The sequence below is a fragment of the Alligator mississippiensis genome, chromosome 15 (genome assembly GCF_030867095.1).
Source record: "Alligator mississippiensis isolate rAllMis1 chromosome 15, rAllMis1, whole genome shotgun sequence".
In the NCBI taxonomy this organism is placed as follows: domain Eukaryota; kingdom Metazoa; phylum Chordata; order Crocodylia; family Alligatoridae; genus Alligator; species Alligator mississippiensis.
The window spans coordinates 18,494,478-18,519,898 of NC_081838.1; the positions used below are offsets into that span (position 1 = coordinate 18,494,478).

The 25,421-nt window shown below is 56.2% G+C and overlaps 2 protein-coding genes across 2 annotated transcripts; both read right to left on the reverse strand.

Annotated features, from left to right (window-relative positions):
* Nucleotides 1–7,615: 7,615 nt before the first annotated feature.
* On the reverse strand, nt 7,616–12,187 carry LOC109282919 (uncharacterized). Its single transcript, XM_019486453.2, has 6 exons — nt 11,098–12,187; nt 10,091–10,251; nt 9,540–9,687; nt 9,064–9,174; nt 8,415–8,605; nt 7,616–7,804 (listed from the first exon to the last, which is right to left on the reverse strand). Exons 2-5 carry the CDS (start codon nt 10,177–10,179, stop codon nt 8,516–8,518), a joined length of 438 nt encoding a protein of 145 aa, XP_019341998.1. The 5' UTR covers nt 10,180–10,251; nt 11,098–12,187; the 3' UTR covers nt 7,616–7,804; nt 8,415–8,515.
* Nucleotides 11,094–24,063, reverse strand: LOC132245876 (immunoglobulin lambda-1 light chain-like). Its single transcript, XM_059719086.1, has 6 exons — nt 24,021–24,063; nt 22,361–22,696; nt 21,054–21,368; nt 20,834–20,932; nt 12,367–12,461; nt 11,094–11,180 (listed from the first exon to the last, which is right to left on the reverse strand). The coding sequence occupies exons 1-6, from the start codon at nt 24,061–24,063 to the stop codon at nt 11,094–11,096; spliced, it is 975 nt and encodes a 324-aa protein (XP_059575069.1).
* Nucleotides 24,064–25,421: the final 1,358 nt, after the last annotated feature.

Below are 25,421 nucleotides of genomic sequence, written 5' to 3' on the forward strand. Positions count from 1 at the left end.
GCCCGGTCCCCGGGGCTGAACCAGCCAGGCCCACGCGCAGCAACCAGGGGTCTGACCAACCCGACTGCCTTCTCTGATGAGGTGACTGGCTCTGTGGGTGCAGAGAGATGGGTGGATGTGGCATACCTGGATTTCAGCAAGGCTTTTCATACTGTCTCCCACAGCATTCTTGCAGGCAAGCTAAGGAAGTACGGGTTGGATGAATGGACTGTAAGGTGGATAGAAAACTGGCTGGAGCATCGGGCTGAGAGAGTAGTAATCAATGGCTCCATGTCTAGTTGGCAGCTGGCAGCAAGTGGAGTGTCCCAAGGGTCGGTCCTGGGGCCGGGTTTGTTCAATGTCTTCATCAAGGACCCAGAAGGTGGCACAGAGAGCACCCTCAGCAAGTTTGCAGATGACACCAAGCTGAGGGGAGGAGTAGCTACGCTGGAGGGTAGGGCTAGGATTCAGAGGGACCTAGACACATTGGAGGACTGGGCCAAAAGGAGTCCCATGAAGTTCAACCAGGACAAGTGCAAAGTCCTGCACTTAGGCTGGAGCAATCCCATGCACCAGTCCTGGCTGGGCAGCAGCTGTGCAGGAAAGGACCTGGGGCTGACAGGGAACAAGAAGCTGAATACGAGGCAGCAGTGTGCCCTTGTTGCCAAGAAGGCTATAATGGCATCCTGGGCTGCGTTGGTAGGTGTGTTGCCAGCAGGTCAAGGGAAGTGATTCTTCCCCTCTATTCATCACTGATGAGGCCACATCTGGAGTCCTGTGTCCACTTTTGGGCCCTCCACTACAGAAAGGATGTGGACAAATTGGAGGGAGTTCAGCGGACGGCAAGGAAAATGGTTTGGGGGCTAAGGGACATGACTTGGGAGGAGAGGCTGAGGGAACTGGGCTTAGGCAAGTGTCCATAGCACCTACTCTGGATACTTTCAAGAAACATTTGGATGCTTATCTTGCTGGGATCCTTTGACCCTAGCTGACTTCCTGCCCCTTGGGCAGGGGGCTGGACCCAATGATCCTACAAGGTCCCTTCCAGCCCTAATGTCTATGAAATCTATTCACGTCTGGAAAAGAGAAGAATGAGGGGGGATTTAATAGCAGCCTTCAACTCCCTGCAGGGTGGCTCCAAAGAGGACGGAGCTGGACTGTTCTGTGTAGGGGCAGATGGCAGAACAAGGAGCAATGGACTCCAGTTGCAGCAAGGGAAACTGAAGTTGGATATTAGATGAACTTTCTCACTAGGAGGATAGTCAAACGCTGGAACAGGTTACCCAGAGTGGTGGTGGGATCTTCATCCCTGGAGGTATTCAAGATCCGGGTAGACAAAGCCTTGGCTGGGATGATGTAGTTGGGGCTGGTCTTGCTTGGAGCAGGGGGTTGGATGAGATGTGACTACCAGAGTTCATTTCCATCCCTCATTTTCTGTGATTCTATGATACTTGCCTTGCTACAGTACAGAAGCTGTGTCCTGTCCAACACACTGTATATATACCAAGATATATGATGTAGATCCCCCGCATTGAATCTGCGATCTCCATACCAATCGGGAGAATGTTAATTAGTACAGCGCTATCAGATCTGTGCAAGCCCTGGTGTGCCCACAGTTATACTGGGATAAGGCTGCCTGCCTGTGCTTGGAGCTTGGCGACAGGCAGCTCCCAGCATGGGTGTAACTAGCAGCAGAGCTGGGCTTTCTCCGGGGGTGCTGGCGGGCCCTGCCCTGGACAATGCAGTTTATCGGCCTTAAGTCATAGCCTTGTCCCAGGATGAGGATGAAGTTGGTTCCTTATTCCCAATTCCTTATTCCCAGCTTCTTATTCCTTATTCCCGGTTCCTTATTCCCAGCTTCTTATTGCTTGTTCCCGGTTCCTTTTCCAAATCTAATCTATACCCAATTAAAGCTTCTTATTGAATTACACGTTCTACAGAGAGATCAATTCATTAGCTATGCATATTTACTAATTCATACGTAAAGCTTTAATTGGGTATAGTTTTGAAAAAAGAACCGGGCACCGGGAATAAGGAACAAGAAACCAACTTCTGCCTCATCTCCCAGCCAGAGTGCCAGGGCGGGCAGTGTGGCGGGCTGGTAGGGGGAGGTCCTGCCTTGAGCCTCCCACCTCACCATGCCCATCCACCTGTCAGACTCCACGTGTCTCCCCATGGGCGCCCAAGCCCTTTCGAGCCCCACTGCAGAGCCCGGGGGTACCGTGCTGCCACCACCCCGAGAGGGGACCTTCTAGGTTCTGTGTCCTCGGGGAGACACAGGCCTAATAGTCCTACGGGTACTCGACCCAATACAAGCACTTGGGGCTCCTCCCCAAGTCAGGGGCCAAAAAGGATAGTCTCCCTTAGTCCGCAGACCTAAGGGGCCTCCTGGGCATAATTAAACAAACCCCTCAATAAGTCTCCTACACAAGTCACAAAGGAGAACTGTACTGGTTACAAAGGGTAGGGTTGGAATAGGGTAAGAGGTAGAGCACTATCAAGGCATTACCATTGAGCAAAACAGTCTGGCTGAGGTTGCCGTTTGATGCGCAAATGCATCACTGCGAGCTGACTAACTCTCGAGAAACACGAGTATCATCCAGAAGATGGTAGAGATCTGGCTCGGAGATCTCCAGAGAGAGGGCGTTTCAGATGGATCAGACTCTCTCCCTGTGTCCTGACGCTTGGGCCATGCTGATAAAATGGCTTCTCCTCCTTCTCCTTGGACCAGGCCCTTATATAGCTTTTCTGACCACAGCAGTCCAGTCCAATACAAGCCAGCAGTGTTGGCAACTAGCCGACCAATTTAAAAAGCATCACTGGTTACCTGGGCAGAGGAGCAGGGGCTTTTCCCTCCCTTACTCAGGTGACCAGAGGGACCACACCCTCGGCACCAGGCTTTTGTCATGTAGGCAGGGAGGAAAATCCCCCCTCCCTTAGGCATTCGCCCCCAGTGTCCCAAGCTGACCGGGACAGGTCTCTGGAGGGAGACACAGACCGTGGCATTTCTGCCACACTTCCCCACACTCCTTTAAAAGCTCGGGCACAGGGCTTCTCTGGGCCGTGTGGCCAGGCGTGTTGGGTTGGGGAGTTCACGTGGGATGCCTAAAGAAAAAGAATACCTGACACATGAAACGAGTTATAGCAATAACCTACAAAAAACATAAAACATGTTGATAGTCTTCACACTAAAGATCTCTCTGGTAGTCCTGAGTCCAGGGGACCCCCTACCCAGAGTCCTTTCGTGACAGGGCATCCGCTATCCCATTCTGGCTCCCCTTGATGTGTTCAACAGTGAAGTTGAACTCTTGAAGCTGCCAGGCCCATCTCTGGAGCTTGGCGTTGGTATTCTGCATCGTTTGCAACCATTGAAGTGGGACGTGATCCGACAGCACGATGAACTGCTGCCCCCACAAGCAGGGCCGTAGCTTGTTCAGCGCCCAGACAATGGCCAGGCACTCCTTCTCGACGGACGACAGGTTCTGCTCCCGTGGGATCAACTTCCTGCTCAAGTAACCACGGGGTGTTGGTTTCCCTCATGTTCCTGTAAAAGTACGGCTCCCAGGCCCGTGTCAGAAGCATCCGTGGCCACGGTGAACCGTTTCTCATGGACTGGCGCCTTCAGGATCGGTTGCTTGATCAGGGCAGCCTTTAGGGTATCAAATGCCTCTTGGCACTCCTGTTTCCAGGTCACGGGGTCAGGACTGCCCTTCTTGGTCAGCTCATGCAGTGGAGCTGCTGTTGCTCCAAATCCAGGGACAAATCTCCGGTAGTAGCCTGCCAGGCCAAGGAAGGCTCTGACTTGCTTCTTGGTCTGAGGGGGTGGCCAGTCTCTAATAGCCTCGATCTTGTCCCACAAGGGAGCTATATGGCCTCTGCCCACATGATGTCCCAGATAAATCACGTCGGGTATTGCCAGTTGGCACTTCTTGGCCTTCATGGTAAGACCAGCTTGCTGTATCTTACCTAACACAGTGGCCAGATGAGTCAGATGTGAGTCAAAGTCCTGACTATAGACATCAATGTACACCATGACAAACTTCACAACTGTGCAGCAAATTGTTAATCAGTCTTTGGAAAGATGCAGGGGAGTTGCGCATCCCAAAAGGCAAGACGGTAAACTCCTAAAGTCCCACAGGGGTGGTAAAGGCAGACTTGGCCATGGCATCCGGGTCCAGTGCCATCTGCCAGAACCCCTTGGACAGGTCGAGGGTCGAGATGATGTTGGCTGGGCCGAGGCGATCAAGCAAAGAGTGCGTCCTGGGCATAGGGTAAGCATCAGGGGTGGTGATGGCATTCAGCTTTCTGTAGTCCACACAGAACCGAACGGTGCCGTCCTGCTTCCGGACGAGTACCACCGGGCTGGCTCAGGGACTCATTGAAGGCTGGATCACCCCTAACTCCCTCATCTCTGCAAGTTCCTGCTTTATCTCCTCCATCACCCTTGCATTGACTGCGTAGGGCCGGGATTGAGTAGGGCGGTGACTACCCGTGTCTATCGTGTGCATGGCCAGGTTCGTTTTACCTGGTTTGTTGGAGAACACCGTCTCGTAGTCCTTGAGTATGGTGAGCAGCTTGTCTTTGTCCTGGGACGGCAGATGATCCGGCAGGCGGAGTTCCTCTATCCCTGCCTCTCCATCCCAGTCACCATGCATGACCGGCTCCTCCAGGTCCTCGGGTGAGCTGTCAGCTGGGGAAACCCAGAACACCGTCTCCCCTCGGTCAATGTAGGGTTTCAGCATGTTCACATGCACTACCTTAGGCTTCTTGCATGACCCGCTCTTGCTCCCCACATAAGTCATATTATCCAGCCTGTCCAGGATGAGCCAGGGACCCTCCCAGGCCACTCGCAGCTTGTCTGTTTTTAGTGGCAGGAACACCATGACCTTGTCGCCTCGCTCGAAGGTACGCGAGCCAGCCTTTTTGTCATACCAGACACTCTGCTTCTCCTGCGCCTGGGCCAGGGAGTCTAGTGCCACCTTCATCATGTCAGTCAGTTTCTGACGAAAGTTAAGCACATGCTCCACCACTGAGGTCTTTGTGGAAGAGATTTTCCCTTCCCACTCCTCTCTCACCAAATCGGGAGGACCTCGAACTCGCCTCCCGAACATCAACTCGAATGGTGAGAACCCAGTGGACTCCTGGGGCACCTCCCGGTAGGCAAAGAGCAGATGCGGCAGTTTCTCATCCCAGTCATTGGGATTAGAGTCCACCTAGGCCTTTAGCATCCCTTTCAAGGTCCCACTAAACCTTTCCACCAGCCCATTTGTCTGAGGATGGTAGGCTGTGGTCTTAAGGTGTTTCACCCCACAGCACTCCCACAAGCACTTCATCACCTCTGCCATGAAGTTCCCACCCCGGTCCGTCAGGATCTCGGAGGGGAAACCCAGCTGGAAGAAGATCTTAGTCGGGGCATTCGCAACTACGGGTGCCTCGGTGGAGGTTAAGGCAACTGCCACCGGGTACCGTGTCGCAAAGTCCACCAGAGTCAGGATACATTTCTTCCCTCTGCGGGTCCGATGTCTCCGCGGGCCCACAATATCTATACCCACTTTGTAGGAAGGTTGTTCGATGATCGGGAGGGGCTGTAGGGGAGCTCTTTGTTTGTCCCCACTCTTGCCCGTCCGCTGGCACGTCTCACAGGATTTGCAGTAGGCTGTCACGTTCTGGGCAATCCTGGGCCAAGAGAAGTTCACCTGCAGCCGCTGGCACGTCCGTTCCCTGCCCACGTGACCGGCACAAGGTAAATCATGAGCCGAGGAAAGCAATTGTTGCCTGAACTTTCGAGGTACTATGAGCTGGCAACAGGGCTCCCAGGTCTCAGCCAGGTTCTTCGGTATCCACGACCGATAAAGGAGTCCCTTGTCCCAGACCACCTGTTCCCTCTTTTCTGGGGTGAACTCCGTCTCCGACTCCTGAGCCATCTGCCGGAGTTCCTCCAAGCTGGGGTCCGCCAGAACCTCCTGCGTGAACTCCTCTTGCCTTGCTAAGCAATCAGCAGGGAGTTCAGGTGCTCCTGTAAGGAGTGCACCCCCACCCTCAGGGGTGTCCTCTAACTTCTCCCCAAGGGTCTGTTTCCTCTGCCACTGACTGACCAGACTCCTCCCCGGGACTGTCACTTAACCTGACCTCGAGGTCACTGGTTTCCTCAATGGCCAGGGGCTGCTTGCAGTCAGAGGGAGTCAGAGTCTCTCCTTCCTCCCCCTCTGCCTCTGTAGCCAATTGGGTGACCAGGCCCTGGGAAGTTTCCACTCCTCCCGCCTTAGCCTTTCCGCTCGCTTGACGGGTCACCACATCAACACGGTAGGGCTCTAGCTCTAGGAGGTGGCCCTCCACCCTGGGCAGGTATTCTAACTCCATAATATCACGTCCCGCCAGGATGGGGACAGGAGCCCCTTCCAGCACACTCATGTCTATGCACATCCCACAGCCTCTCCACTCGATGGGGGGACGTGTTACAGGTACCTCAAATGGCGGGGACCCCACCACTTGAATGGTAAGGGTCCTCCCCGGGATTATATCTGCAGGTGACACAAGGCTGGCATGGATTAATGACACACTGGACCCCGTGTCCAGTTCCCCAACAAGGTTCTCCCGGTTACCGTTATCTCAGTCCGGTGGAAGGCCGTCACCTCCGTCACCTGGGTTGGTAATCCTGTAGCAACAGGCACGCCCCTCAGTGGCTCGGGTCTCCCCCTCACTGCTTACAGCTGCGGCATGTCTGACGGGCTTGGGTTTGGTGCTTGGCTTTGGGCAGTTGGGCTTGATGTGGCCCGGCTCCCCGCAGTTATAGCACCCCCTCTTTTCCGAATTGGGTAGTTTGTCCAAATCTGAGGCCGCCTTGCGCTCAGCAGCAGGTTGCACTCTTTCCCCTTTTAGACCCGGACCTCCCTGCCCCCCCTCTTTGGACCGTGCTGCCAGCTCTCTCGCCGCTCACTAAAGTGCTGTCCAGACCGCGTTGCTTGTTAAAACACATGATGCCCCTTGCTGCTGCTGCCCCCACCCCAGCCACTGACAGGCTTCTTAGCTGGAGGGTGGGATGTCGCGCGGGGAGCAGACCTGCATCCCAGCAGGAGTGGGGCAGTGCTCCGTGCAGCCCTGACCCCACAGCCTGTGCTGGTGCAGCTGGGGCCAGAGCTGGAGCAAGGAGCATGCATGCGAGCAGAGAAGGGTGGCGCCAGCCAGGGCACCCGTGCTAGGGACTGCTTTTATGTGCTTGATGGGCGCTCCCCACTGCGGGTGAGTGGGGTGGGGAGATTGCGGCCCCTGGCCATGAGCAAGGACCCAGACTGTGCCCTCCCTGGCAATCAGGCCCCAGGGCTTGGTGCTCAGGCACCAAGAGGGCTCAGCTTTGCACTGGAGCACAGCTCTGGCCGGTGGCCCAGGGAAACAACCTCCCAGGCCTTGCCCAGCATACACCAAGGGCTCTGGCGCAGCCAGGACACAGGACTGTGCATGCCCATGGAGAGGCAAGCTGTCTAGTTTTGTCACCCCTCCCCCTGCGGAGCACGAGAGGCCCAGACCCCATCCCGCAGGGCCCACGGCGTGGGGCTGAGCCGCAGGGGTCCCAGCTGGATCTGCTCAGCTGGCCGGGCTGGCTCAGGTGAGTGATGGCAACAGACACGGCCAGCTCCACTAACAGCTTTATTTACTATGTCTAAACCTAAAACTATTTACAGTCTAGGCCGGGGGGAGGCCACATGCAACCCCCTGCAAGCCCCCTGGGGCAGGCTGGGCAGCGAATGGACACCCTCAGCGCTTGGGGCCTGGCTTCAAGGCCTTGTACTCCACACCTACGCAGTACCTCTCGGGCAGACCGGTGGGTCTGGGAACAGGAAAAAAACCAGTAAGATCCCAGATCGCTGCCACGGCACAGGACACTGCACGGGGCCACCTGCCACAGGGTCTCCAGCTGTGCCAGGCCCCGGAGCCAGCCCCAAGGGGCCCAGCAACACATCTGGCACCGCGGCCCCACAGGAGCGGGGCTGACCGGTGACAAGAAGCGATGGCTGAGCCCAGGTGGAGGGACTCTGCTCCGGCTTCGCTCCCCTGGGGAGACCCAACCCCCGGGGAGCACACGGGGCAGGAGGGAGGCTCAGAGCAGGCGCCAGGAGTGGTAGCTGGGGCAGCACACGGCAAAGTGACCTGCCTCCCCCCACTACCGTGGCCAGCCCTGCCCTCAGCCCATGGCCTGGGCCCCAGCCCCGCTCCTGCACCACCCAGTGAGTGTCAGGGGCTCGGCCTGCCCCAGGACATGGTGAAGGGGGAAGGCAGCAAGAGACAGCACGAGTTGTGACCAGCATCCACGGTCACCCCCGCGCAGCCAGAGATGCACAGGGCAGTCCTGATGCGGCCCAGCCCAGTGCCCCTGCAAGCACGCTCCCCAGCGCCTGCCACCCCCATGTTGCCCCAGCCCGGGCCGCTCCTTGCCCTACCTGAGGACCTGATCATAATAGCTGCGGTCCCGCTTGGTTTGAATCATCTGCTCGTGCTCTTTGCGGGCCATCTGGACCAGGCGGCTCTGCTGCAGCTCGGCCTAGGTCTTCAGTTTGTTCAGCATGGCCTTCTCCCTTTGCCGCCACTCTCGCTCCTTGGCCTCCTGGTGCCACTTGGCCCGGTCCGGGTCCTGCCGGGAGGGAAGCCCTGACTGCGTGGCCCAGGCAGCAAGGAGCCAGGCTGAGGTGCTGGCCCTGCTCCCCTGGGGAGACAGCCCCGGCCCTCGGGCTGCCTTTGCCTGGCTCCTCTCCCGGCTGTACACAGCCCACTGGGCTCTCCTCCCCTCCTGCTGCATGTGCAGTGTTGGCTGCCACAGCAAAGCTGGACCCAGGCAAGCTGTGGACCCTCACCTGCCACCTTGGATAGCTAATGTCCTCTCCCCTGAGCCCAGGCTGCTGCACACCCACCCACGACTTGCTCTGCCAGGAGCTCCAGCCGGGGCTCGGTCGGCCTTGCCGTGGTCCCAGGGGGAAGCATCCCCCACTCCTCCCCTGGGGCATGTGGGGGTGAGGCCCTCCTGCTCTGCTGGGTCCCCGGCTGCCAGACAGACTGACAGGGAGCGAGGGCAGGGGCGGCCACATGCGTTACCTTCTCAGCCTGGAGGTCCTGGGCTCTCTCCTGCACAGCTCTCAGGCGAGCCGTCTCCAGCTCCTTCTTGTGATTGGCCTTCTCCTGCGCCTCCAACTCTGCTTCCCGCGCCTGCCGCAGCACAGCCCCAGCTCCATGAGCCACTGACCCCCCACACAGCAGCACACATGGGTAGAGTGTACAGTCACATGGGGGTGTGTGCATGTGCAGCACTCTCACACAGGCAGTGTCTTGTGTACACAACCATGTGCAGTGGTGCGCACACAGCATTTGCACATCACACACACGTGCAGTGCTCCAGCACAGAGCATTGTGTCACACACGTGTGCAGTGCTGTTTTTTGTCCAGGCCCCAGGGGAGCAGGCGCAGCACGGCTCTGCCTTTCGGGGGGAGCCCTTGGAGCCTGGGGGCAAATGGGCAGCAGGGGGAGAGGGGCAGGGGAGAGAGCAGCCGCATAGCCTGTGCCCATGGCCCACCTTCTCCATGTCCTTTATCTTGTCCTCCTGCTCCAGGTGCACTTGGGGGATTGATTTGTTCCTGCACCTCTTTCTCCTGGTTGCTCTGCTTGTCCGGCTGTGGCAGAAGCAGCATCTGTGCAGCCCTCTTGGAGTGGGCCACATTGGCCTGGAGGAGAAGCAGGCTGCTAGCAGCTCCTGGCAGGCGTGGGGTCTTGCTGGGACAGCAGCGGGGCCCACGCTACAAGAAGCCCCCGCCAGCCCGCGTGTCCTGGGCCCACAGCACCTTGTCATGTTGCCAGAGGCTGCCTGGACTTTGGGGTGGGCCACCCCGGGGTGGCTGCAGGAGGGAGCCCTGCTCCGAGCCAGACACCTGAATCCTGCTCCTCTGACAGGCACCGTCTACATGGGTCACACTTGGGACAGCAGTTTTCCACGGAGCCCACACACCAGGCAAGGACAGGGGTCCACTTCCCACACCGTCAGCCCTGGCAGAGGGCCGCTGCGTCCCACCGCACCCAGGCCCTGCCTCAAAAGCACCTAGTGCAGGGGAAGCAAGAGGAGAAACCTACCATTTCAGCTTTGAGGGCCTCCTCTCAACTTTGGCATCCTTCTCAGCTTTGCGGGCTGCTGTCTTCGCCTCGCTCTCCTCCCTATTCATTGCCAGGTGCTTAAAGCGCTGGTAGTCAGCTCTGCAGTTCGAGCACCTGTTCTGGTCGTCTGTCTGTCAGTGCTGGGGACGGGCAAGAGGGGCACCGAGAGAGTCGGTGTCAGGGGCATGGAGTCCCCCTTCCCTGACCCAGGTGCCAGGGTACAGGCTGTGGGTGCTAGGGGTACAGAAGGGGTCAGAGCAGCAATGGCAGTGACAGGGGCTGCGGTGGCATTAGCTCCCGCGGGAGCTGGGGCTGTTGCAGCATCTGCGAGCCCAGCCAGAGAAACGCTAGACCCAATCTGCAAGAGGGCCAAGCACCTGTGGTCTCCCCCAACTTCACAGGGACCTGGGGCTGCTCAGCACCTCTGGAGATCGGCTCCAAAAGTCTGGGGTGGGTCTGGGATGAGACAGCATGTGGGGACCCCAACCCCTCATGGGAACGGGCCCGTGGCTTGTGTCACCCCCGCACGATGCAGCCAGGTGGGAGAGGAGACAGGGTGGCTGCTCCCCGGGCACAGGAACGGGGCCAACAGCTTGCGGCAGGAAGGGAGGACCCTATGCGTGGTGGGATCAACATGGAGATGCCTCTGGTGTTAGATGAAGGAGGAGGGCCTACAACTTATGTCCAAGGGTTTGCGCTGCTCCTGCCCTGCTGGTTCATCCCCTGGATGGCGGGTTATGGGATAGGGGTATGTGGGGTCCCCGCTGGCTCTGGAGAAGGGCCGCTCTCTTGGCACAAAGGAGGTCCTGGGAGCTGCTTTCCCACCCAACTCCAGGGCCATCCCACCCAGGCGTTTCAAGGTTGCTTAGTTCCCCTTCAAGAGGTTCATGTAAGCGGTACGGGCTAGCGTGGCACCACATCCCTTCTGTGGTGCAGCCACAGACCACAGGGCCCCTGACAGCGCCTTGAAGCACTTGCTGCCTTACGGGATTTCGTGGACTCGGCTTTTGGGGATGATCAGCATCGTCTCAGATACGTAGGTCTGGCAATCCTCCACTTGCTGCAGGTTCTGCAAGAAAGGAAGGAAGGGGTCTCCTCTTGGCTTGTAGTGGGCCCCGCGGCACAAATCACTCAGCACCCATCTGCCCGGCTCTTCTGTATGCCAGTGGTATGGGCAGGCCCCGGCTGGGAGCGGGCAGGGTCTCACTGGTGCTCACACGTTCCCCTTCCCGGGACCTTTCACAGCAGCATGGGCAAGTGTTGTGGTCAGCGAATATTTGGATGCAGTCACCAGCTCAGAGGTGGCACCAGTCACCTTTGCAGCTCAGCTCCAGTTCAGCTCCACGGCAAGGGCTGGGCTGGGTCATGTGCAATCAGCAGAGGAGACAGGGCCTCCTTCCTCGACAGGTTTGACTCTAACCTGTGCCGAACACCAGTCCCTGCCCAGCTTGGGTGACTAGCACTTGCAGGATTTATTCACTTAGCCTCTGTGGATCTGACTGGGTTAAATTCCAGCCAAACACGCCAGTACTGGCCCAGGCATATGGAAATGTGGTCCCAGTTGCCAGCCCAAAAGCCCCCTGGACACTACCTCTGGGAGGTCTAGCCCCATCAGCTCCTCCTGGCCTTGCTGCTTGGGGCAGCCCCTGCACCGAGTGAACGTGCACAGCGCTGCACGTAGGACCCTGCCGGACCAGCCTGCAGGCACTCGACTTGGTGACCTTTGCAGAAAGCCCCGCTGTCCCCCAGGCAGGCTGAAGGCTTCAGTGCCCAAATCTCAGCACAGCCCTGGAGCAGCCGCCGTGCGCCGAGCCTGGGGCACAGAACGAGTGCTGGGGACCAGCCCCGAGCGCGCTGCCGGGACCGAGCGTCCGGAGGTCTGTAGTGGGGAGGGGCAGACGGGGGCCGGGAGCAGGCACGGGGCATGGCTCTGCCAACCCCTCACAGCCACTCACCTGCCTCCTGCCCTGTAGCAGCAGGGCCTGGGGTCATCTCCCCTTGGCCTTGGGCTGGGCAGGAGGCGGCGGTGGAAGCTCCTGCCCCCGAGGTGCTCGTGCTTCGTGCAGCTGGGGGAGCTGGGGGAGGAGGAGAGATACTCAGCAGAAGCCCCCCTGCCGCCCCTTCCCCAGCGCCCAGCCGCCAGGCTCCTGCCCACCCCTCACCTGGCAATGGGCAGCAGCAGCCCAGGTCCCGGGAGAAGCTCCTGTGCCCAGGCGCCGCGGGAGGACTCTGGCTCTTCACACCCCATCACCTACCATGAGTGGGGAGCTTGAGGGGCCTTGTGCCGGCTGGGAGGAGGGCGGCGAGGGCACCACGGGCAGTGTAGCAGGCTGGGTCTTGGGAAAGAAATCTGTAAGGGTCCACAAGGGCCCAGGTGCCCCGAGAGGTCACTCTCAGCCTTCCCTACATACCCTATTTCCTATGCTATCTATGTAATGTTGAAGGTATCTATCTATATCCGTGCACTATCTTCGTAGAGCCAGGTCCCCTTGGAAAATGCAGCGCTTTGCTTTCACTTGATAGTTTGGGTTCCTCCAGCGCAGACCACGTGGCTGCCTCCATCTTGGTTGCCTCTTGCTGCCCAGGGATCGTGTTCAAGGTCCTCACCAGATAAGACCTTCCCTTGTAAGGGGCCGTCTCCAAAGTCTAACCCGGATCACTACGCCTTCCCTTAAAAAAAAAAACAAAAAATAACCATCACAATATAACACAAAAACTCCACAACAGCAACACAACAACCGTATGACAACCTTTTTAAATACACAGGGGATAAAAAGAGTACCAAATACTGTGGGGGTCTCTGCAGGACATGCTTGGTGATCTGGTAGTAGCACCAGACAACCAAGCTAACCTCTTTAACAATTTCTTTGCCTCCATCTATTTGAGCAGGGACCGGGGCATCCCCCCCAGCGGGATCCCGAGGGACCCCGGGGAGGCGCACCCTGGCCCAGGTCAGTGAGGACCTAGTCAGGGAACTTGTGGAGGGACTGGACGTGTTCAAATCAGCAGGTCCTGACAACCTCCACCCCAGGGTGCTGAGGGAATTAGCAGAGGTCATTGCGGGACCCCTGGCACGGCTCACGAGCACTCATGGTGCTCCAGCGAGGTGCCAGGGGACTGGACAAGGGCCAATGTGGTCCCCATTTTCAAAAAAGGGAGGCAGGAGGACCCAGGAAACTATAGGCCAGTTAGTCTTACCTCGGTCCTGGGGAAGCTCTTTGAGAAAATTATGCAGGAGCACATCTGCGAGGGACCAGCAGCGGGGATGGTGTTTAGGGGCAACCACCACGGGTTCATTCGAGGCAGGTCCTGTCAGAGCAACCTGGTGGCTTTCTACGACCAGGTCACAGAAGCCTTGGACACATCAAGACAGATATTTATCTTCCACCCGCACCGCTCGCTGAGCCCACATCAATGTCCCCGGGAGTCTTGTGTGCTTTTCTTCTCTGCCTTTCAGTCTCTGATGGCTCCTTGTTTGCTCCGTGGGTACATTTTTGTGTTTCTTCATCTCAATGTAATACTTCACCTCCCCCACCTTCTTTGTCCCTTCCGCTCTGCGTAATACAAAGCTCACTGTTTTCTGGTTTTAAAACTGAGATTGAGTGCTGGACCAGCTGTTGCTGGATTTGCAGCAGGACTCAGGATCCCTGCACGGGCAGAGCGGGGAAGTTTGCAGAAAGTGGCTGGTTACAAGAGCGTGGACATGTTTTTAATCGGGTCCCGAGGCAGGAGAGGGGCAGGAACTCAGCCCCGGGACTCAGGCAGACTCAGAGAAGGGAAGGCACCTGGGACCACCGCTGCACCCTGCCATAGTGACGGGAGAAGATAACCTGGTGTCCTTTTTCCCTCTGTGAGGCAGAGGGACCCGTGCGGAGGAAAAAGGGTGATCCCACAGACATGGAGCGGAGGAGAGCGTCTCTTCCCTGTGAGGCTCTAGCAGAGAGCAGGAGTTTCTGGAGCAGCAACACCAGGCGTGGGCGTTGTGCTGCCAGCGTGAAGGGGGCGGATGTCTTGTTCACCCCGTGTGCTCCTTCACCGGAGTCCCAAGGGTTAAGCTGGGGTGTCTTTGATTCAGTTTGTACAGAGCATTTTCATAGGTTTCATAGACGTTAGGGCTGGATGGGACCTCGTAGGATCACCAGGTCCAGCCCCCTGCCCAAGGGGCAGGAAGTCAGCTAGGGTCAACAGATCCCAGCTTATTAGTCTCTGGATGGAGGAGCAGAAAGGAATACCTGCCTTCAACAATTAGATGATTGGTATCCTGTTCTGCTGTTAACCCCAGTCATACGTGAACTGTTTGGTAAATAATAAACTGTAAATAGTTGGATTGTATGTACCGCAGCGTGTGGGGAAACCACAAGAAAGCGCTCCACGAAGAGGTGGCCCCAGCCTTAGGGGCCGGGAGGTTGACCGAGGCTGTTTGAAACCCCAGGACCCCGAGTCCGGACATGGCTGCAGGTAGCACCGCGGCTAGGGTTACCTTCTATATCTTCTTTAAGCATTCGTTCACAGAACTTGCACTTTCCTTCCATAATCAAAAACATTTCTCGAACAGTCTGGTTTGGAGGCAGAAGAAGATTTTTGTTCTTTTTTGGGTGGTTTTTTTTTTTTTTTAGTAAATTCTAGTCATTACCAGCAAATTTCCAAGTGAGCCACCTTTTCCTGCTCCGCTGTAGAACAGGGACTCGATAGCACGACTTTGCCATTGCTAAAACTTCCTTGCTATAGTTAGGGACAAGTATATTGATATCCTGTCCCAGGATATCCATATTGATGGGAGAAATTTGCTAAGGATAACCATGACAGAAGCATTTCAGACCCCTGTGCTAAGGCCTGTGCTGTCTCTGACTGGGAAGACTCCTTTTAGTCACCTTGCAGCTGTTCATCTCTGGTACCCATTTCACTCCCATTAAGTTTTTTAATTCAAACTATAATTCAAAAGTCTCTCTTATTTCAAAGCCTTCCAGCAAAGGGATCAGGAGCTGCAGTGGTTCTGCTTCTATTTCTTTAGTTAACTGCAATAATATGAAAGGTAATTTATGTTTCTCACTTGCACTTCAGCTGTAGAGTAGATCTTTGCTGATACAAGTCAGTGAAACTCCATCAGCCCAGCGGTGGCTGGCAGACACCACTGTCGTTGCACAGACGTCAGCTTGAGCTACAGCCACTCGCCAGTATTGTGATATGGCTTCAGAGCCAGAATATTGATCTGTGCATTTTAATTACTACGTTAATGTTGAAACAATAAACAGTCACTGTGTTCTCCCTCCCACCCCTGATTTTAAACCCCTCCCAGGCTAACGGTCACGCTTATGCCAGACCTGCCTTTGTGGTCAGTCTCAGTGTGCGCATTGCACTGCTGTAGGTCTATATGACCGGCTAGTGACACATTTAGCGGTCTGCTCTGTTTTTCCTGTGATGGTGTTTTTCTCAAGCTTGCTTATCTGGAAGGTGTCACACTGAACCACAAGCTAGAAGAGGAAGGCAGGTCTTTGCAGAGATGAAATCAATAATTTCCAGCCCTTACCAAACACTGTCTTAGCAATTCACTGGGCCCAAAGGGAACAGGGCCAGCAAAGAGCAGAGGATCATAGGAAAGCAGGGCTGGAAGGGACCTCACAGGGTCACAGCTAGTCCAGCCCCTGCTCCAGGCAGGATCAGCCCTGACTGAACCATCCAGGCCAAGGGTCCGTCCAACCTGCTCTTGAGCACTTCCAGGGATGCAGACCCCACAGGGTCTCTAGGTGCCTGCTCAGTGCTCGACCACCCTCAGAGTCAGAAAGTTCCTCCTCATCTCCCACCTCCGTGTTCCCTGCTGCAGTTTGAGCTGCTGCGTCTAGTCCAGTCCTCTGCACCACAGAGAAAAGCCCATCTCCATCCTCTGTGATCTCCATTGGGTGTAAACCCTTCTGGAACTAGTTCACTTGCTCTCACAATCACAGCAAAAGTTTCAGTGGAAATAGGCTGCCGTAGCTGTGCTCCCAGAACTCAGCTGAGCAACCGAATCTCCATGCCGAGGTCAGGAAACAGAGAGAAAGGGCGTTCGTGGGGAAGGAACTGCCCAAGCGCCACGGAGGGAGAAGCCGGCCCAGCTGGGCGATAACACAGGAGAAGCTGAGGCTGAACTGCACCAATGTCCTGGTGCAGAATAGCAGTGTCCTCCCTGGGCACGAGTGGTAAACTCAGCTGCCTTTTGAATTCACAGCCCAGCTTATTTGGGTGGGGCTCTGTTGGACAAACCCTTAGTATCCCAAGTGCCTAAATTACTGATGCAAATGGTCTTCTACTCTGGAGACACAGGAGATGACCTGGTTGCCTACCGAGTTGTAGCTGTTCTCTAGGAGAGTCCAACCCTGCCCCCTATAAGGCAGTGACACTGCAAGAGGCAGGTGGTGTCACCTATGGGTGCCTCAGATGACTTGATAATGCTGCTTGTATCAGGCAGGACGTCGCCCGGGGAGGAGCTCCTCACCACAGCCCTTGGCCTTGACGCTGCCCCTGTGGCTGCAGCAGCGAACAGGATGTGAGCCCCGGAGGCGGCCGGGCAACATTGCTTCTCCCTACAGAAATGTTGCTCCACGAGTGCCTGATACTGTCGTCCCTAGGTACGGCTCTGTAGCATCCCGGGCATGGAGCGATGGAGCTGAGCGGGATGTTAGACCAGTCACTCTGGAGAGATCTACGTTCCTAGTTCATGGGTGGGATGTGCAGGAGTTGGGTTGTATTTGCCTTTTGTCGTTGTAAGTAATAATAACGAATGCCTTGTGGTCCTGAGACATGAGGGCACCTGTGTCAACCCAAGACCCGCTGGAAGCTGCCGATTGCCCTGTTGTGTTTCCACAGTGTTGGGAGTCCAGCTACATCTGCACCAGCCTCAGCGGTTCCTGTTTGTGGAAGTCGGTGGGACAGCAGAGATCCACTGCTCCTCCAGGGAAGATTTGGATGGGGCAGCAAAATTGCACTGGTATCTGAGAAGGGTGGGTGAGGCTCCCATATTAATTAAAAAGTGTAAGGAACAAAATGAGAGCAGATTTGCTTGCAAGTATCAGAAATCCAACACAGCACTCGAAATCAAGAGTGTCCGAAGAAAGGATTCTGGCATTTATTACTGTGCACATGCAGCCACCGGCTCCTTGACTTTTGGGAGTGGAACCACGGTGATCGTTGGAGGTAACGACCCATTGCTTCTTTAACTAGAGTATCTGAGTGTCTCATTGTTTGTGTTGCGTTAGAAACCCTCAAGAAACTGTCAAACTGAAGAGTAGATTGCTTAAGTGAAGCTGTGTTTTTAGCCAAGTAAAATGCGTTCAGCCTTAACTACCAAAAGCAGAGAGAAGGGGCTATGCAGAGTTTTTCTCAGGGGAAACCTGGCAAGTGGTGCAGGGAAGTGCTGGGTCTCCGTGGGGCTGGTCTGTGCAGCCAGGCTGGGAATGTTTCTCCCTCCGAGCCGTGACGGCGGGTGAGGATAGGGTGAACTCCCGAAGCTGCTAGTGCTGCCCTGAGAAGGCTGCCCGGCTCTCTCCCGGCTGTGTGTTGGGCACAGCATGTTTCCTTATTCCCCAGTAAGAATTTATCTCTCTTGACAGACCCACAGCTGTGGCCAGGCTGCAGCTCAGCTCCGTTTGCCCATGAACTCTTGGCTTTCTTTCTCCCCAGACAGCTTCACAGATAGCAGCTCCGTGCTGCTCCTGGGCCCTGTTGCAGGGGAGGGAGCCACGGACCCTGCACATCTGGCCTGTGTGATCCGGGGCGTCTCCAACCTTGTCCAGGTGTCCTGGCACATTCCCGGAGAGGAGCCAGCCCAGGGGCTGCCACGCTTGCTGGAAGCCAGTAATGGGTCCTTAACACTCATCCATGGCATCAGCATCCCCTGGGCCAGCTGGGCCAGTGGGGCGGCCGTCACCTGCGAGGTCATATTCAACTCATCTGGCAGCAGCGTTATCAGACATGCCGTCTATTCTGCATGTGAGTGGTTCTATGCCGGCTCTTAGGACTGAAACTGCCAATAGCTTCTGAAGTGCATTGGTGAAGCTCTGGCTGCATTTTGCTGAAGGGCCAACATCCCATTTATTCCCCTGGAACAAGGATCCCAGCCTCGTGTGTGCAATGACAAATTTGGGTGTCACTTGCCAAGCTGCAGAGCTGGAAAGTTGTTCCTTGGAGGCTTTTCTCCATTAGCAGAGACATTAAAGAAGGAGGAAAGGCCCCTTCTTCCCAGTAACACTCTTTGATTGTGCATGTCCGCCATTGCTTGTCAATAGATGCCCTCATCTCTGAGGCAAAGCAGAGAGCCGCAGGGGGGAAGGAAGAATCAAGGAGTGATGGGAGCCTCTGTAGTGAGTGACGTGTGGTGGGGGCGAGGGGCAGGCAGGCCAAGGAGGATGGTGGGCTCTGCAGGGCTGATGCTGTTTGTCGGCAAACCTGCACCCTCCAGGGTCCATCCCAGATGCACAAGAGCTCCAGCCTCCACCTCTGAAAGACGGGACTGGATCATGGGGGACATAGAAGGGACTCAGGAATCCCAGGAAATGCAGCCTGAAGAGTTTAAGGGGCAAAGAGGGTGATTTCAGCTCCTGACAGTCCTCCACTGTCCCCTTCCTCCCCAGCCCCTTGCAGCTGGTGCCAGCAGGAGGCCATGCGCTACATGGTGGTGGGTCTCCTGGTGCTGCTGATGGTATCTCTGACCTCCCTCTGGATGTGTAGCTGCTCCAGTCCAGGTAACCCGCACATCCCAGCCCTTCCTCAGTACAGGGAACTCTCTGGGGCGGGGGCAGTGGTGCTAGGAGCTGCAGGACTCAGGCCTGCTGATTTCCTCGGCTCCAGGATGCTGCCCTGGGGCAGAAAGCAGCCCTGGGTGTGGAGCTGTGTGAGCTGCATTAAGGGGCTGTTCAGTGGACGGCAGTGGGAGTCGATATGGCCCCTGCAGTTCTGCTGAGGGATTATTTATACCTTGGATCCCATTGGCCCCTTCTCCCTGCTCTGTGTGGGGTGACAGGGGAGGTAAGCCCTGCCATCAATCCTATTACCCACCATGCACAGAATTCCCAACCGTGCAGTTCCTGGGGTCGGTGCAGCCCCAATACATGCCCAGTTCATGCAGAGAGGTTTCATAGAAATCCTAGGACCCAATGGGAAAGTGTCACCTGATGCCATGCCCAGCCCGGGACAGACTCGCTCTGGCTGGGATCTGATGCTGCCACTGCGGTCACACAGGGTCAGGGAGTTGGTGCCCAGCCACAGCGTGATCTTGGCACCACTGGATGCAGCCCCCATGGAAGGGAAACAGGGAAAGTCTCAAGCACAAAGGAATTGGGCCGGTCCCTGCCAAGCTGCTGCCTCTTGTTCCCTTCACCGCTGCTCCGTAGCGTTCGCTGCTTCTTGCTGCCCGGAGATGTCCTGCGCCAGACCAGCTCCACAGTGCGACTGCAAGGATGAACTCTGCCCCTGCTCTAGGGATCCAGAGCAGGAGATCCCGACCTCAGGCACCAGGAGGTGGGAGGTTTCCTGCCACGAGAGACAGGCAGTGCAGCCGGAGTGACTGCAGTTTGTGGGGAGACGTTGCAGCCCCTGGTGTGTGCAGGGCCCAGGCCCGGGGGACCCAGGCCTCCCAGGGATGGCAGGAGCCTGCATGGGGCATGCACAATCCCTGCTGTGCCTCACCCGCAGACAGTGTGAGGCTGACTTCCTGGCCCAAAGCTGCCTGTTTCTGTTATCTAATAAAAAATCATGTCCTACCCCTTGTACTGTTTCCCTCGTGATAATTTTTGGTTACCACGAAATGCCGGGTCCAAGATGTGTGAGCTCCTATGTACGATTGCCTGCCTGCCCTCCCACCCTCCTCCCCACACACGCTCGTGCAATGGGCAGCTGCTTGGTATCACATGTCTTCCTGATGCACGCACGTGTCCCCACACTTTTTATTTTAAGGCTGAACATGTGAACACAAAAGTCAAGTGGGAGCATTTCTGCCGCCGTGTCTCACAGCTGCATATTCTGTCTGCAACACACAAGAGGAGAGATCTCTCATCAGTTGTGGGTAGCACAGCCCGGAGACCCCGGCTGAGCTCAGCACCCCACAGTGCTCAGTGCTGAATGAGCACCGGATAAGGGATTGTGCTGATACTTAAGGGCAGGTTAATACACAGCAAGCAGGAGGGGAAACTTAGGCACAGGGAGGGGCCAGGACTTGGCTTTGATCCCTCAGCTGCTCAGAGCCAGAAAGGACTGGGGTGTCCTATCCTGTGACTGCCAAGATTCATGTGTCCCATTAGATCACATGGCCCCATCTATTCACCTATTTCCTAGGACTTTTTTCAGACTAAGAAGTGCCCTGGCCTGGATTTCCTTTTGCAATACCCCATGCACAGTGCCGTTTCCCCCCACAGACATGCGGTAACCTCTGGGGAGGACACAGCAGTTCTGCGCCATGAACCCAGCACAGCACTGACAGCAGCGGGGAAGAGGGGAATCAATGATTACTGCAGCGACTCCACCACGTTGCTGGAGAGCTGACCTAGAGGGACCAGGCCAGGATGAGCCCAGACCCCAGTTCTGAGCATCTTTGTGACACAGCTGGAGAAGCAGTTACCTCCGGGCTCTGCCTTGGGTGCACGTCGCTCCCCGGTGCTGCCACTGTTCCTGCTGGAGGAAGCAGAGCAGGGGCTATTAGTGCGGCTGCGATGGGGTCAGAGGTTTGACCCTAGTGCTTGCTGTGGCTGTTACCTGTGCGGGGGCACTTGGTGGAGAGCAGGATCAGACCCTGGATCAGCAGGAGGAGGCAGACGCAGGGCAGCCCCACCCAGTGCGCAATCCAGCAGGGCCCTGCGGGGAGAGGAGATGCTGAGAGCAGGGCACAGAGCCTGCGGCTGGGAGTGGGCGAGGGGCCGTTCCCAGAGGCCGTGGTGAGGGGCAAGGGTGATACCCCAGGAGCGGCCTCACCTACCCTTTAATGTGGTGTCTGGGTCTTTGGTCACGACAGTGCTGATGTTTCTCCCAGTTCCCTCCTCTCTGGCAGTGCAGGTGCAGCGTGTCATCGTGACCCAGCTCTCCCTGCGGACTGTTGTCAGGCTCCACGTATCTTCCCCATCCTGGGCTCCTGCGTCTGCCTGTCTTGGACCCCCCTCCCCGAGGTCCCAGAGAGGTGCCCCCCAGCCCCGAGCATGCGGGGAGAGCAGGCAGAGCAGGGGGACGGGGTCTGGGAGCTCAGCTTCCTCCTTGGGAGAAGGTACCAGGATAACAAGGCTGGGCTGGGGGGCATCTGCACGAGAGTGGGAGCATCAAGGCCAGAGGCTGAAAGGACATGGGCTGTTCCCCACAGGTCAGCTCATGCCCACCCGGCCCCAGCAGAAGAGCTGGGATGCCCGGGGCTTTGTCTACCCCAGTTTCAACACTAAACCCCTGACAGGACATGGACCCAGTTATTTTTACCAGGGATTTTTTGTCTCAGTGCCAGCAGCCCGTGTCTAGGGCTCAGGTCACAGAGAGAGGCCTGGTCTGGTGGGAAAAACATGAACCAGGGACACAGAAATGCCCCCTGGCCACTGCCTTGCTGAGTGCCCCATAACAGCTGTAGGCTGCTCTGCTCTGTGCCTCAGTTTCCCCAATGGCCATGAGAGCTGGGAAGGAGCAGTGCAGCACAGGAGCCATAAGTTGACATGTCCCAAGTGGATTCATTCCTGTCTGCCAGGGGGTGGCCCCAGGGCCCAGTCCACGTGGTTCCTGCCTCCCCCCCTTTCCTTTGGGTCTCTGCATGGGGGTCAGGGGAGAATCCACAGCCAGGGACACAGGGGTGCTTGCTCCCTATTGCACCAAGGGTAGAGGGGGACACTGCCTGGTGCCAGCCTGAACCATGACATGAACCTTCACATGGGTCCCTTGAGCCCCATGGCCTGGAGCGGGAGTCTGTGGGACAGGAGCTCGGGGGGAGATTTCTCCCTGGTGCCCAGAACCGCTCCCTGAACCGGGGTCTCAGCTGCTGGGGCTGCGCAGTTTGGAAATCCCGGCCGTGTCTTTGGGTTCCCGCGTGGGAGCAGCTGGGATCTGAGATGGTTGAAATCCTGGATCCGTTGAGTGAGACCCAGAGCCCAGGTCTCCTGCTCCCACCCCCTGCCCTGGGCACTGCCTGGCCCCCGCTGGCTCTGAGCTCACTCCCAGCTTGGAGCTGATGCTGGGGGGGCAGAGTTGTGCAAAAGGGGAATTTTTTTGCCTCCTGTCTCTGGACTGACAATTTCTGACCTGTTGGAAACTCACCGGAGACGATCAGCCTGGTCCTGTTCACGAAGCCTGCGAGTATATAGGCAGTGAGGGTGCAGTAATAGACCCCAGAATCCTCCTCCCGTACATCGCTGATGACTAGGGAAAACTTTTTCCCTGTTTTGCTCCCTTTACTCAAGTATCTTCCTTGTGCACTATCAACTTTACCAGTCTGGGCAACCCACTGCAGACTGCCGTCCTGATGCTCTTTGTACCAGGATACGAACCGTTCTTCATATGCAGTAGTGCAGTTCATCTCCACAGTCTGTCCTGGGGCCGTCCAGATCTCTGCTGGGCTTTGCTGCAGCCACAGCCCCTCTCGGGAAGCTGCCACTGCAGAGGAAAGCGTGGTGTATGCATGGGGGGACCAGAGTAGTGAGCTCCCCTGCTGCAACATCCTCGTTTACTTACAGCTTGCACTAAAGTGACACAATCGAATGAAGCATAATATTATCTGTGATAGAGCTACGTAGTGACAGGATTTGGGGTCATTGGGGAAAGCACACAAGAAAATAAGCCACTCGATTCAGGTGAACATAATATTGGATGATACATAAAGAACAGTTAAAATGCAGTAATATCAAGTAGGAAATGAAGAAAGGGGAGTTCTAGTTAGTCGTGACCTTATTCTCCATCCACAGAGCATCAGTGCTCCCCAGCTGGGAGTTGTCAGACAGGAGCCAACTTGATTTTTTTCTTCCTTACCCCAGGACTTTGCATTTTCCCCCAATGCAGAAATCTGTTTCTCTCTTACTTCTGCCAAGAACAAACACAACCACGAATCTCTCCCATTCACATCACACAGCCCCTTCCCTACATCAGAAGCAGCTCTCAAACAGACCCCCAAAGCCTTTGGAGCTCCTTTTAGTCCTTTATATGATTCTTGTGTCCTGGAGGGAAATGACAAATTGAAACCCCAAGAGCCTGGGCTTAAAACTGTCCCCGTGCAAGCATTCAGGGCAACATCATCACACCCAGCTTGGAGCGAACACAGACAAGGATCATTTGCTGCGCACATGGAAAGAAAGCATCCACTTACATTTCCACCCTACCGCTCCTGCAGAGATACAGGGTGTTCCCCCTATGGCTTACCTGAAATGATAGGCAGTGCCGAAGCACCGAAGTTCGGATCCTGGGGCAAAGCCCGCAGCGGCAGCCTGCCCTTGCCCCATGCATGGATCTGGGGGGGCGCACAATCCCACTATGCTTGCTGGGAGTGCACGCAGCGGCAGGAGCTGCATTTCCCCTGTCTCCATGCCCCCCCAGATGAGCTGCTTGTGGCTCTGTCCCACACCCCAACCAAGCTGGGCAGTGCCCGTGGTGCCTCCTTCGCTTCAGCACCCGGGGCAGTTGTCCTACTTGCGCCCCTGCCAAAAAAGCAAGCGATATCCTGGGCAGTTGTTATAAAGTACAAGAGGGCCAAGTAGATGTTAAAAAGAGCTCTGTACTTTGGTAGTCACAGTCTACACTGTTCTCCAAGGGGCTTTTTAAAGCAAACATCATTGTATTACATCCCTCAGAGACTGACACCTGTAACTCTCCCATCTCTGTCTCTCCCGTGCAGCCCAGCCAGGTGTTTCCATCCTCCCAGGATGTCCCTGTGCACACAGGAATTGTTCTTATGTGGGGAGAAAGACCGAGGAGCTGAAAGACTTACCCTGCAAGGTGAGGAGCAGGATCCCAGCCCAGGGGCTGGACATGGTGTGGTCTCTTCAGTGCTGGGAGGATGCTGTGAGGCTGCTCGATGGGTCTCTTCTTTCTGAAAGCCTGGGTCACGTGGGAAGGAGACCTGTTTCCTGTCTCAAATTGGAGGGGACACGTCTACAAGAGGAGGGTGCTGGTGGGTGGGACTCTGACCTCTGATATGCTGAGAGATGTGATCCTTACCACCCCCCGGTCATGAATATCTGGCCAGACTGGGGTTTATTGCAAAAGAAGTCTTTCAGTTCCCCCCTGTAGCAAACCAACCGCCAACTGAATCCCAACCCAGTGTCCTCTCACCTTGCTGAGATGCTTCCAGCACAGCTGAGCAAGGGTAGGGCCTCTCCACCCTGTTACCAGTAATGCTTATACAGCCCTATGGACATACCTGGTGAGGATATAACCCACACACACCTCTCTGAAGCCCCCACTGAAGAGACAAGTCCCTGTAAATGCCTGTACACCATGTGTCTGGGTATGTGAGCAGGGCTGTATGGGACCAGGCTGCCGACCTCGGCTGTCCTTGCTCTTCCTTCCCCTCTGACTTATTCATCTCATGCCATTCACTGCTACTCCATTTCTGTCCTTAACATAAAAAAATAATGAGCTTGTTCCCCAGAGCCAGATGTCCTTTTTTGACATTCAGTCTAAGTTGGTCCTTGTTTTACTGCCAGTGCATTGCATGCTCAAGGGGAGGATGCTCTGGCCAAACTTCCACGGAGCAGGTGAATTGGATCGACCAGACGGCTTCAGTGAATTGAATGCAAGGACTTGGTGTGAAACATCCCTCGGGCTGTGCCTGGCACACAAAGGGCTGTGGTGGTTTCCCTCCACCTGAGCTCCTGCTGGGGAGACACACTCATGTCCATGGGGCACCTCCCAGGACCGAGGAGGAACAGCTCCTTCCCTTCTGGTGGGAACAGTCCCCGTGGGGCCGTGCACACACTGCTGAGCTGATGCAGGGGGGTTCCTTTCAAGGCCACGTCCACGGAGCAGTGACAGGCCGAGTGGCCTTCGTATGGTCTCTGGCACTTCACCCTGCTCAGGATAAACAATTAATTTTACTAGAGATTTGGGGAAACATTTCCCAGTGCCCCCAGGTGACTTAGAAACCCAGATCCCTTTGCCAAGTTATTGGGATGTGGTTCATAAAGGCACCAGTCACTTCTGTGCGTGAGACAGAGAATCTGGAATCACCTGGAAGATTTTTCATTTGCTTTTTCTGTTTTGCTTCCCCCCTGCTCATCCAGTTTTTTCCTGGCTTCATCTGTGCCATGGTGGGTTCAGGGTCAGGTTTGTTGTGGGAGCTGTTTGGGGAGTTTTAGGGCAGAGATGGAGGTGAGGGGGGTGAGTGTCC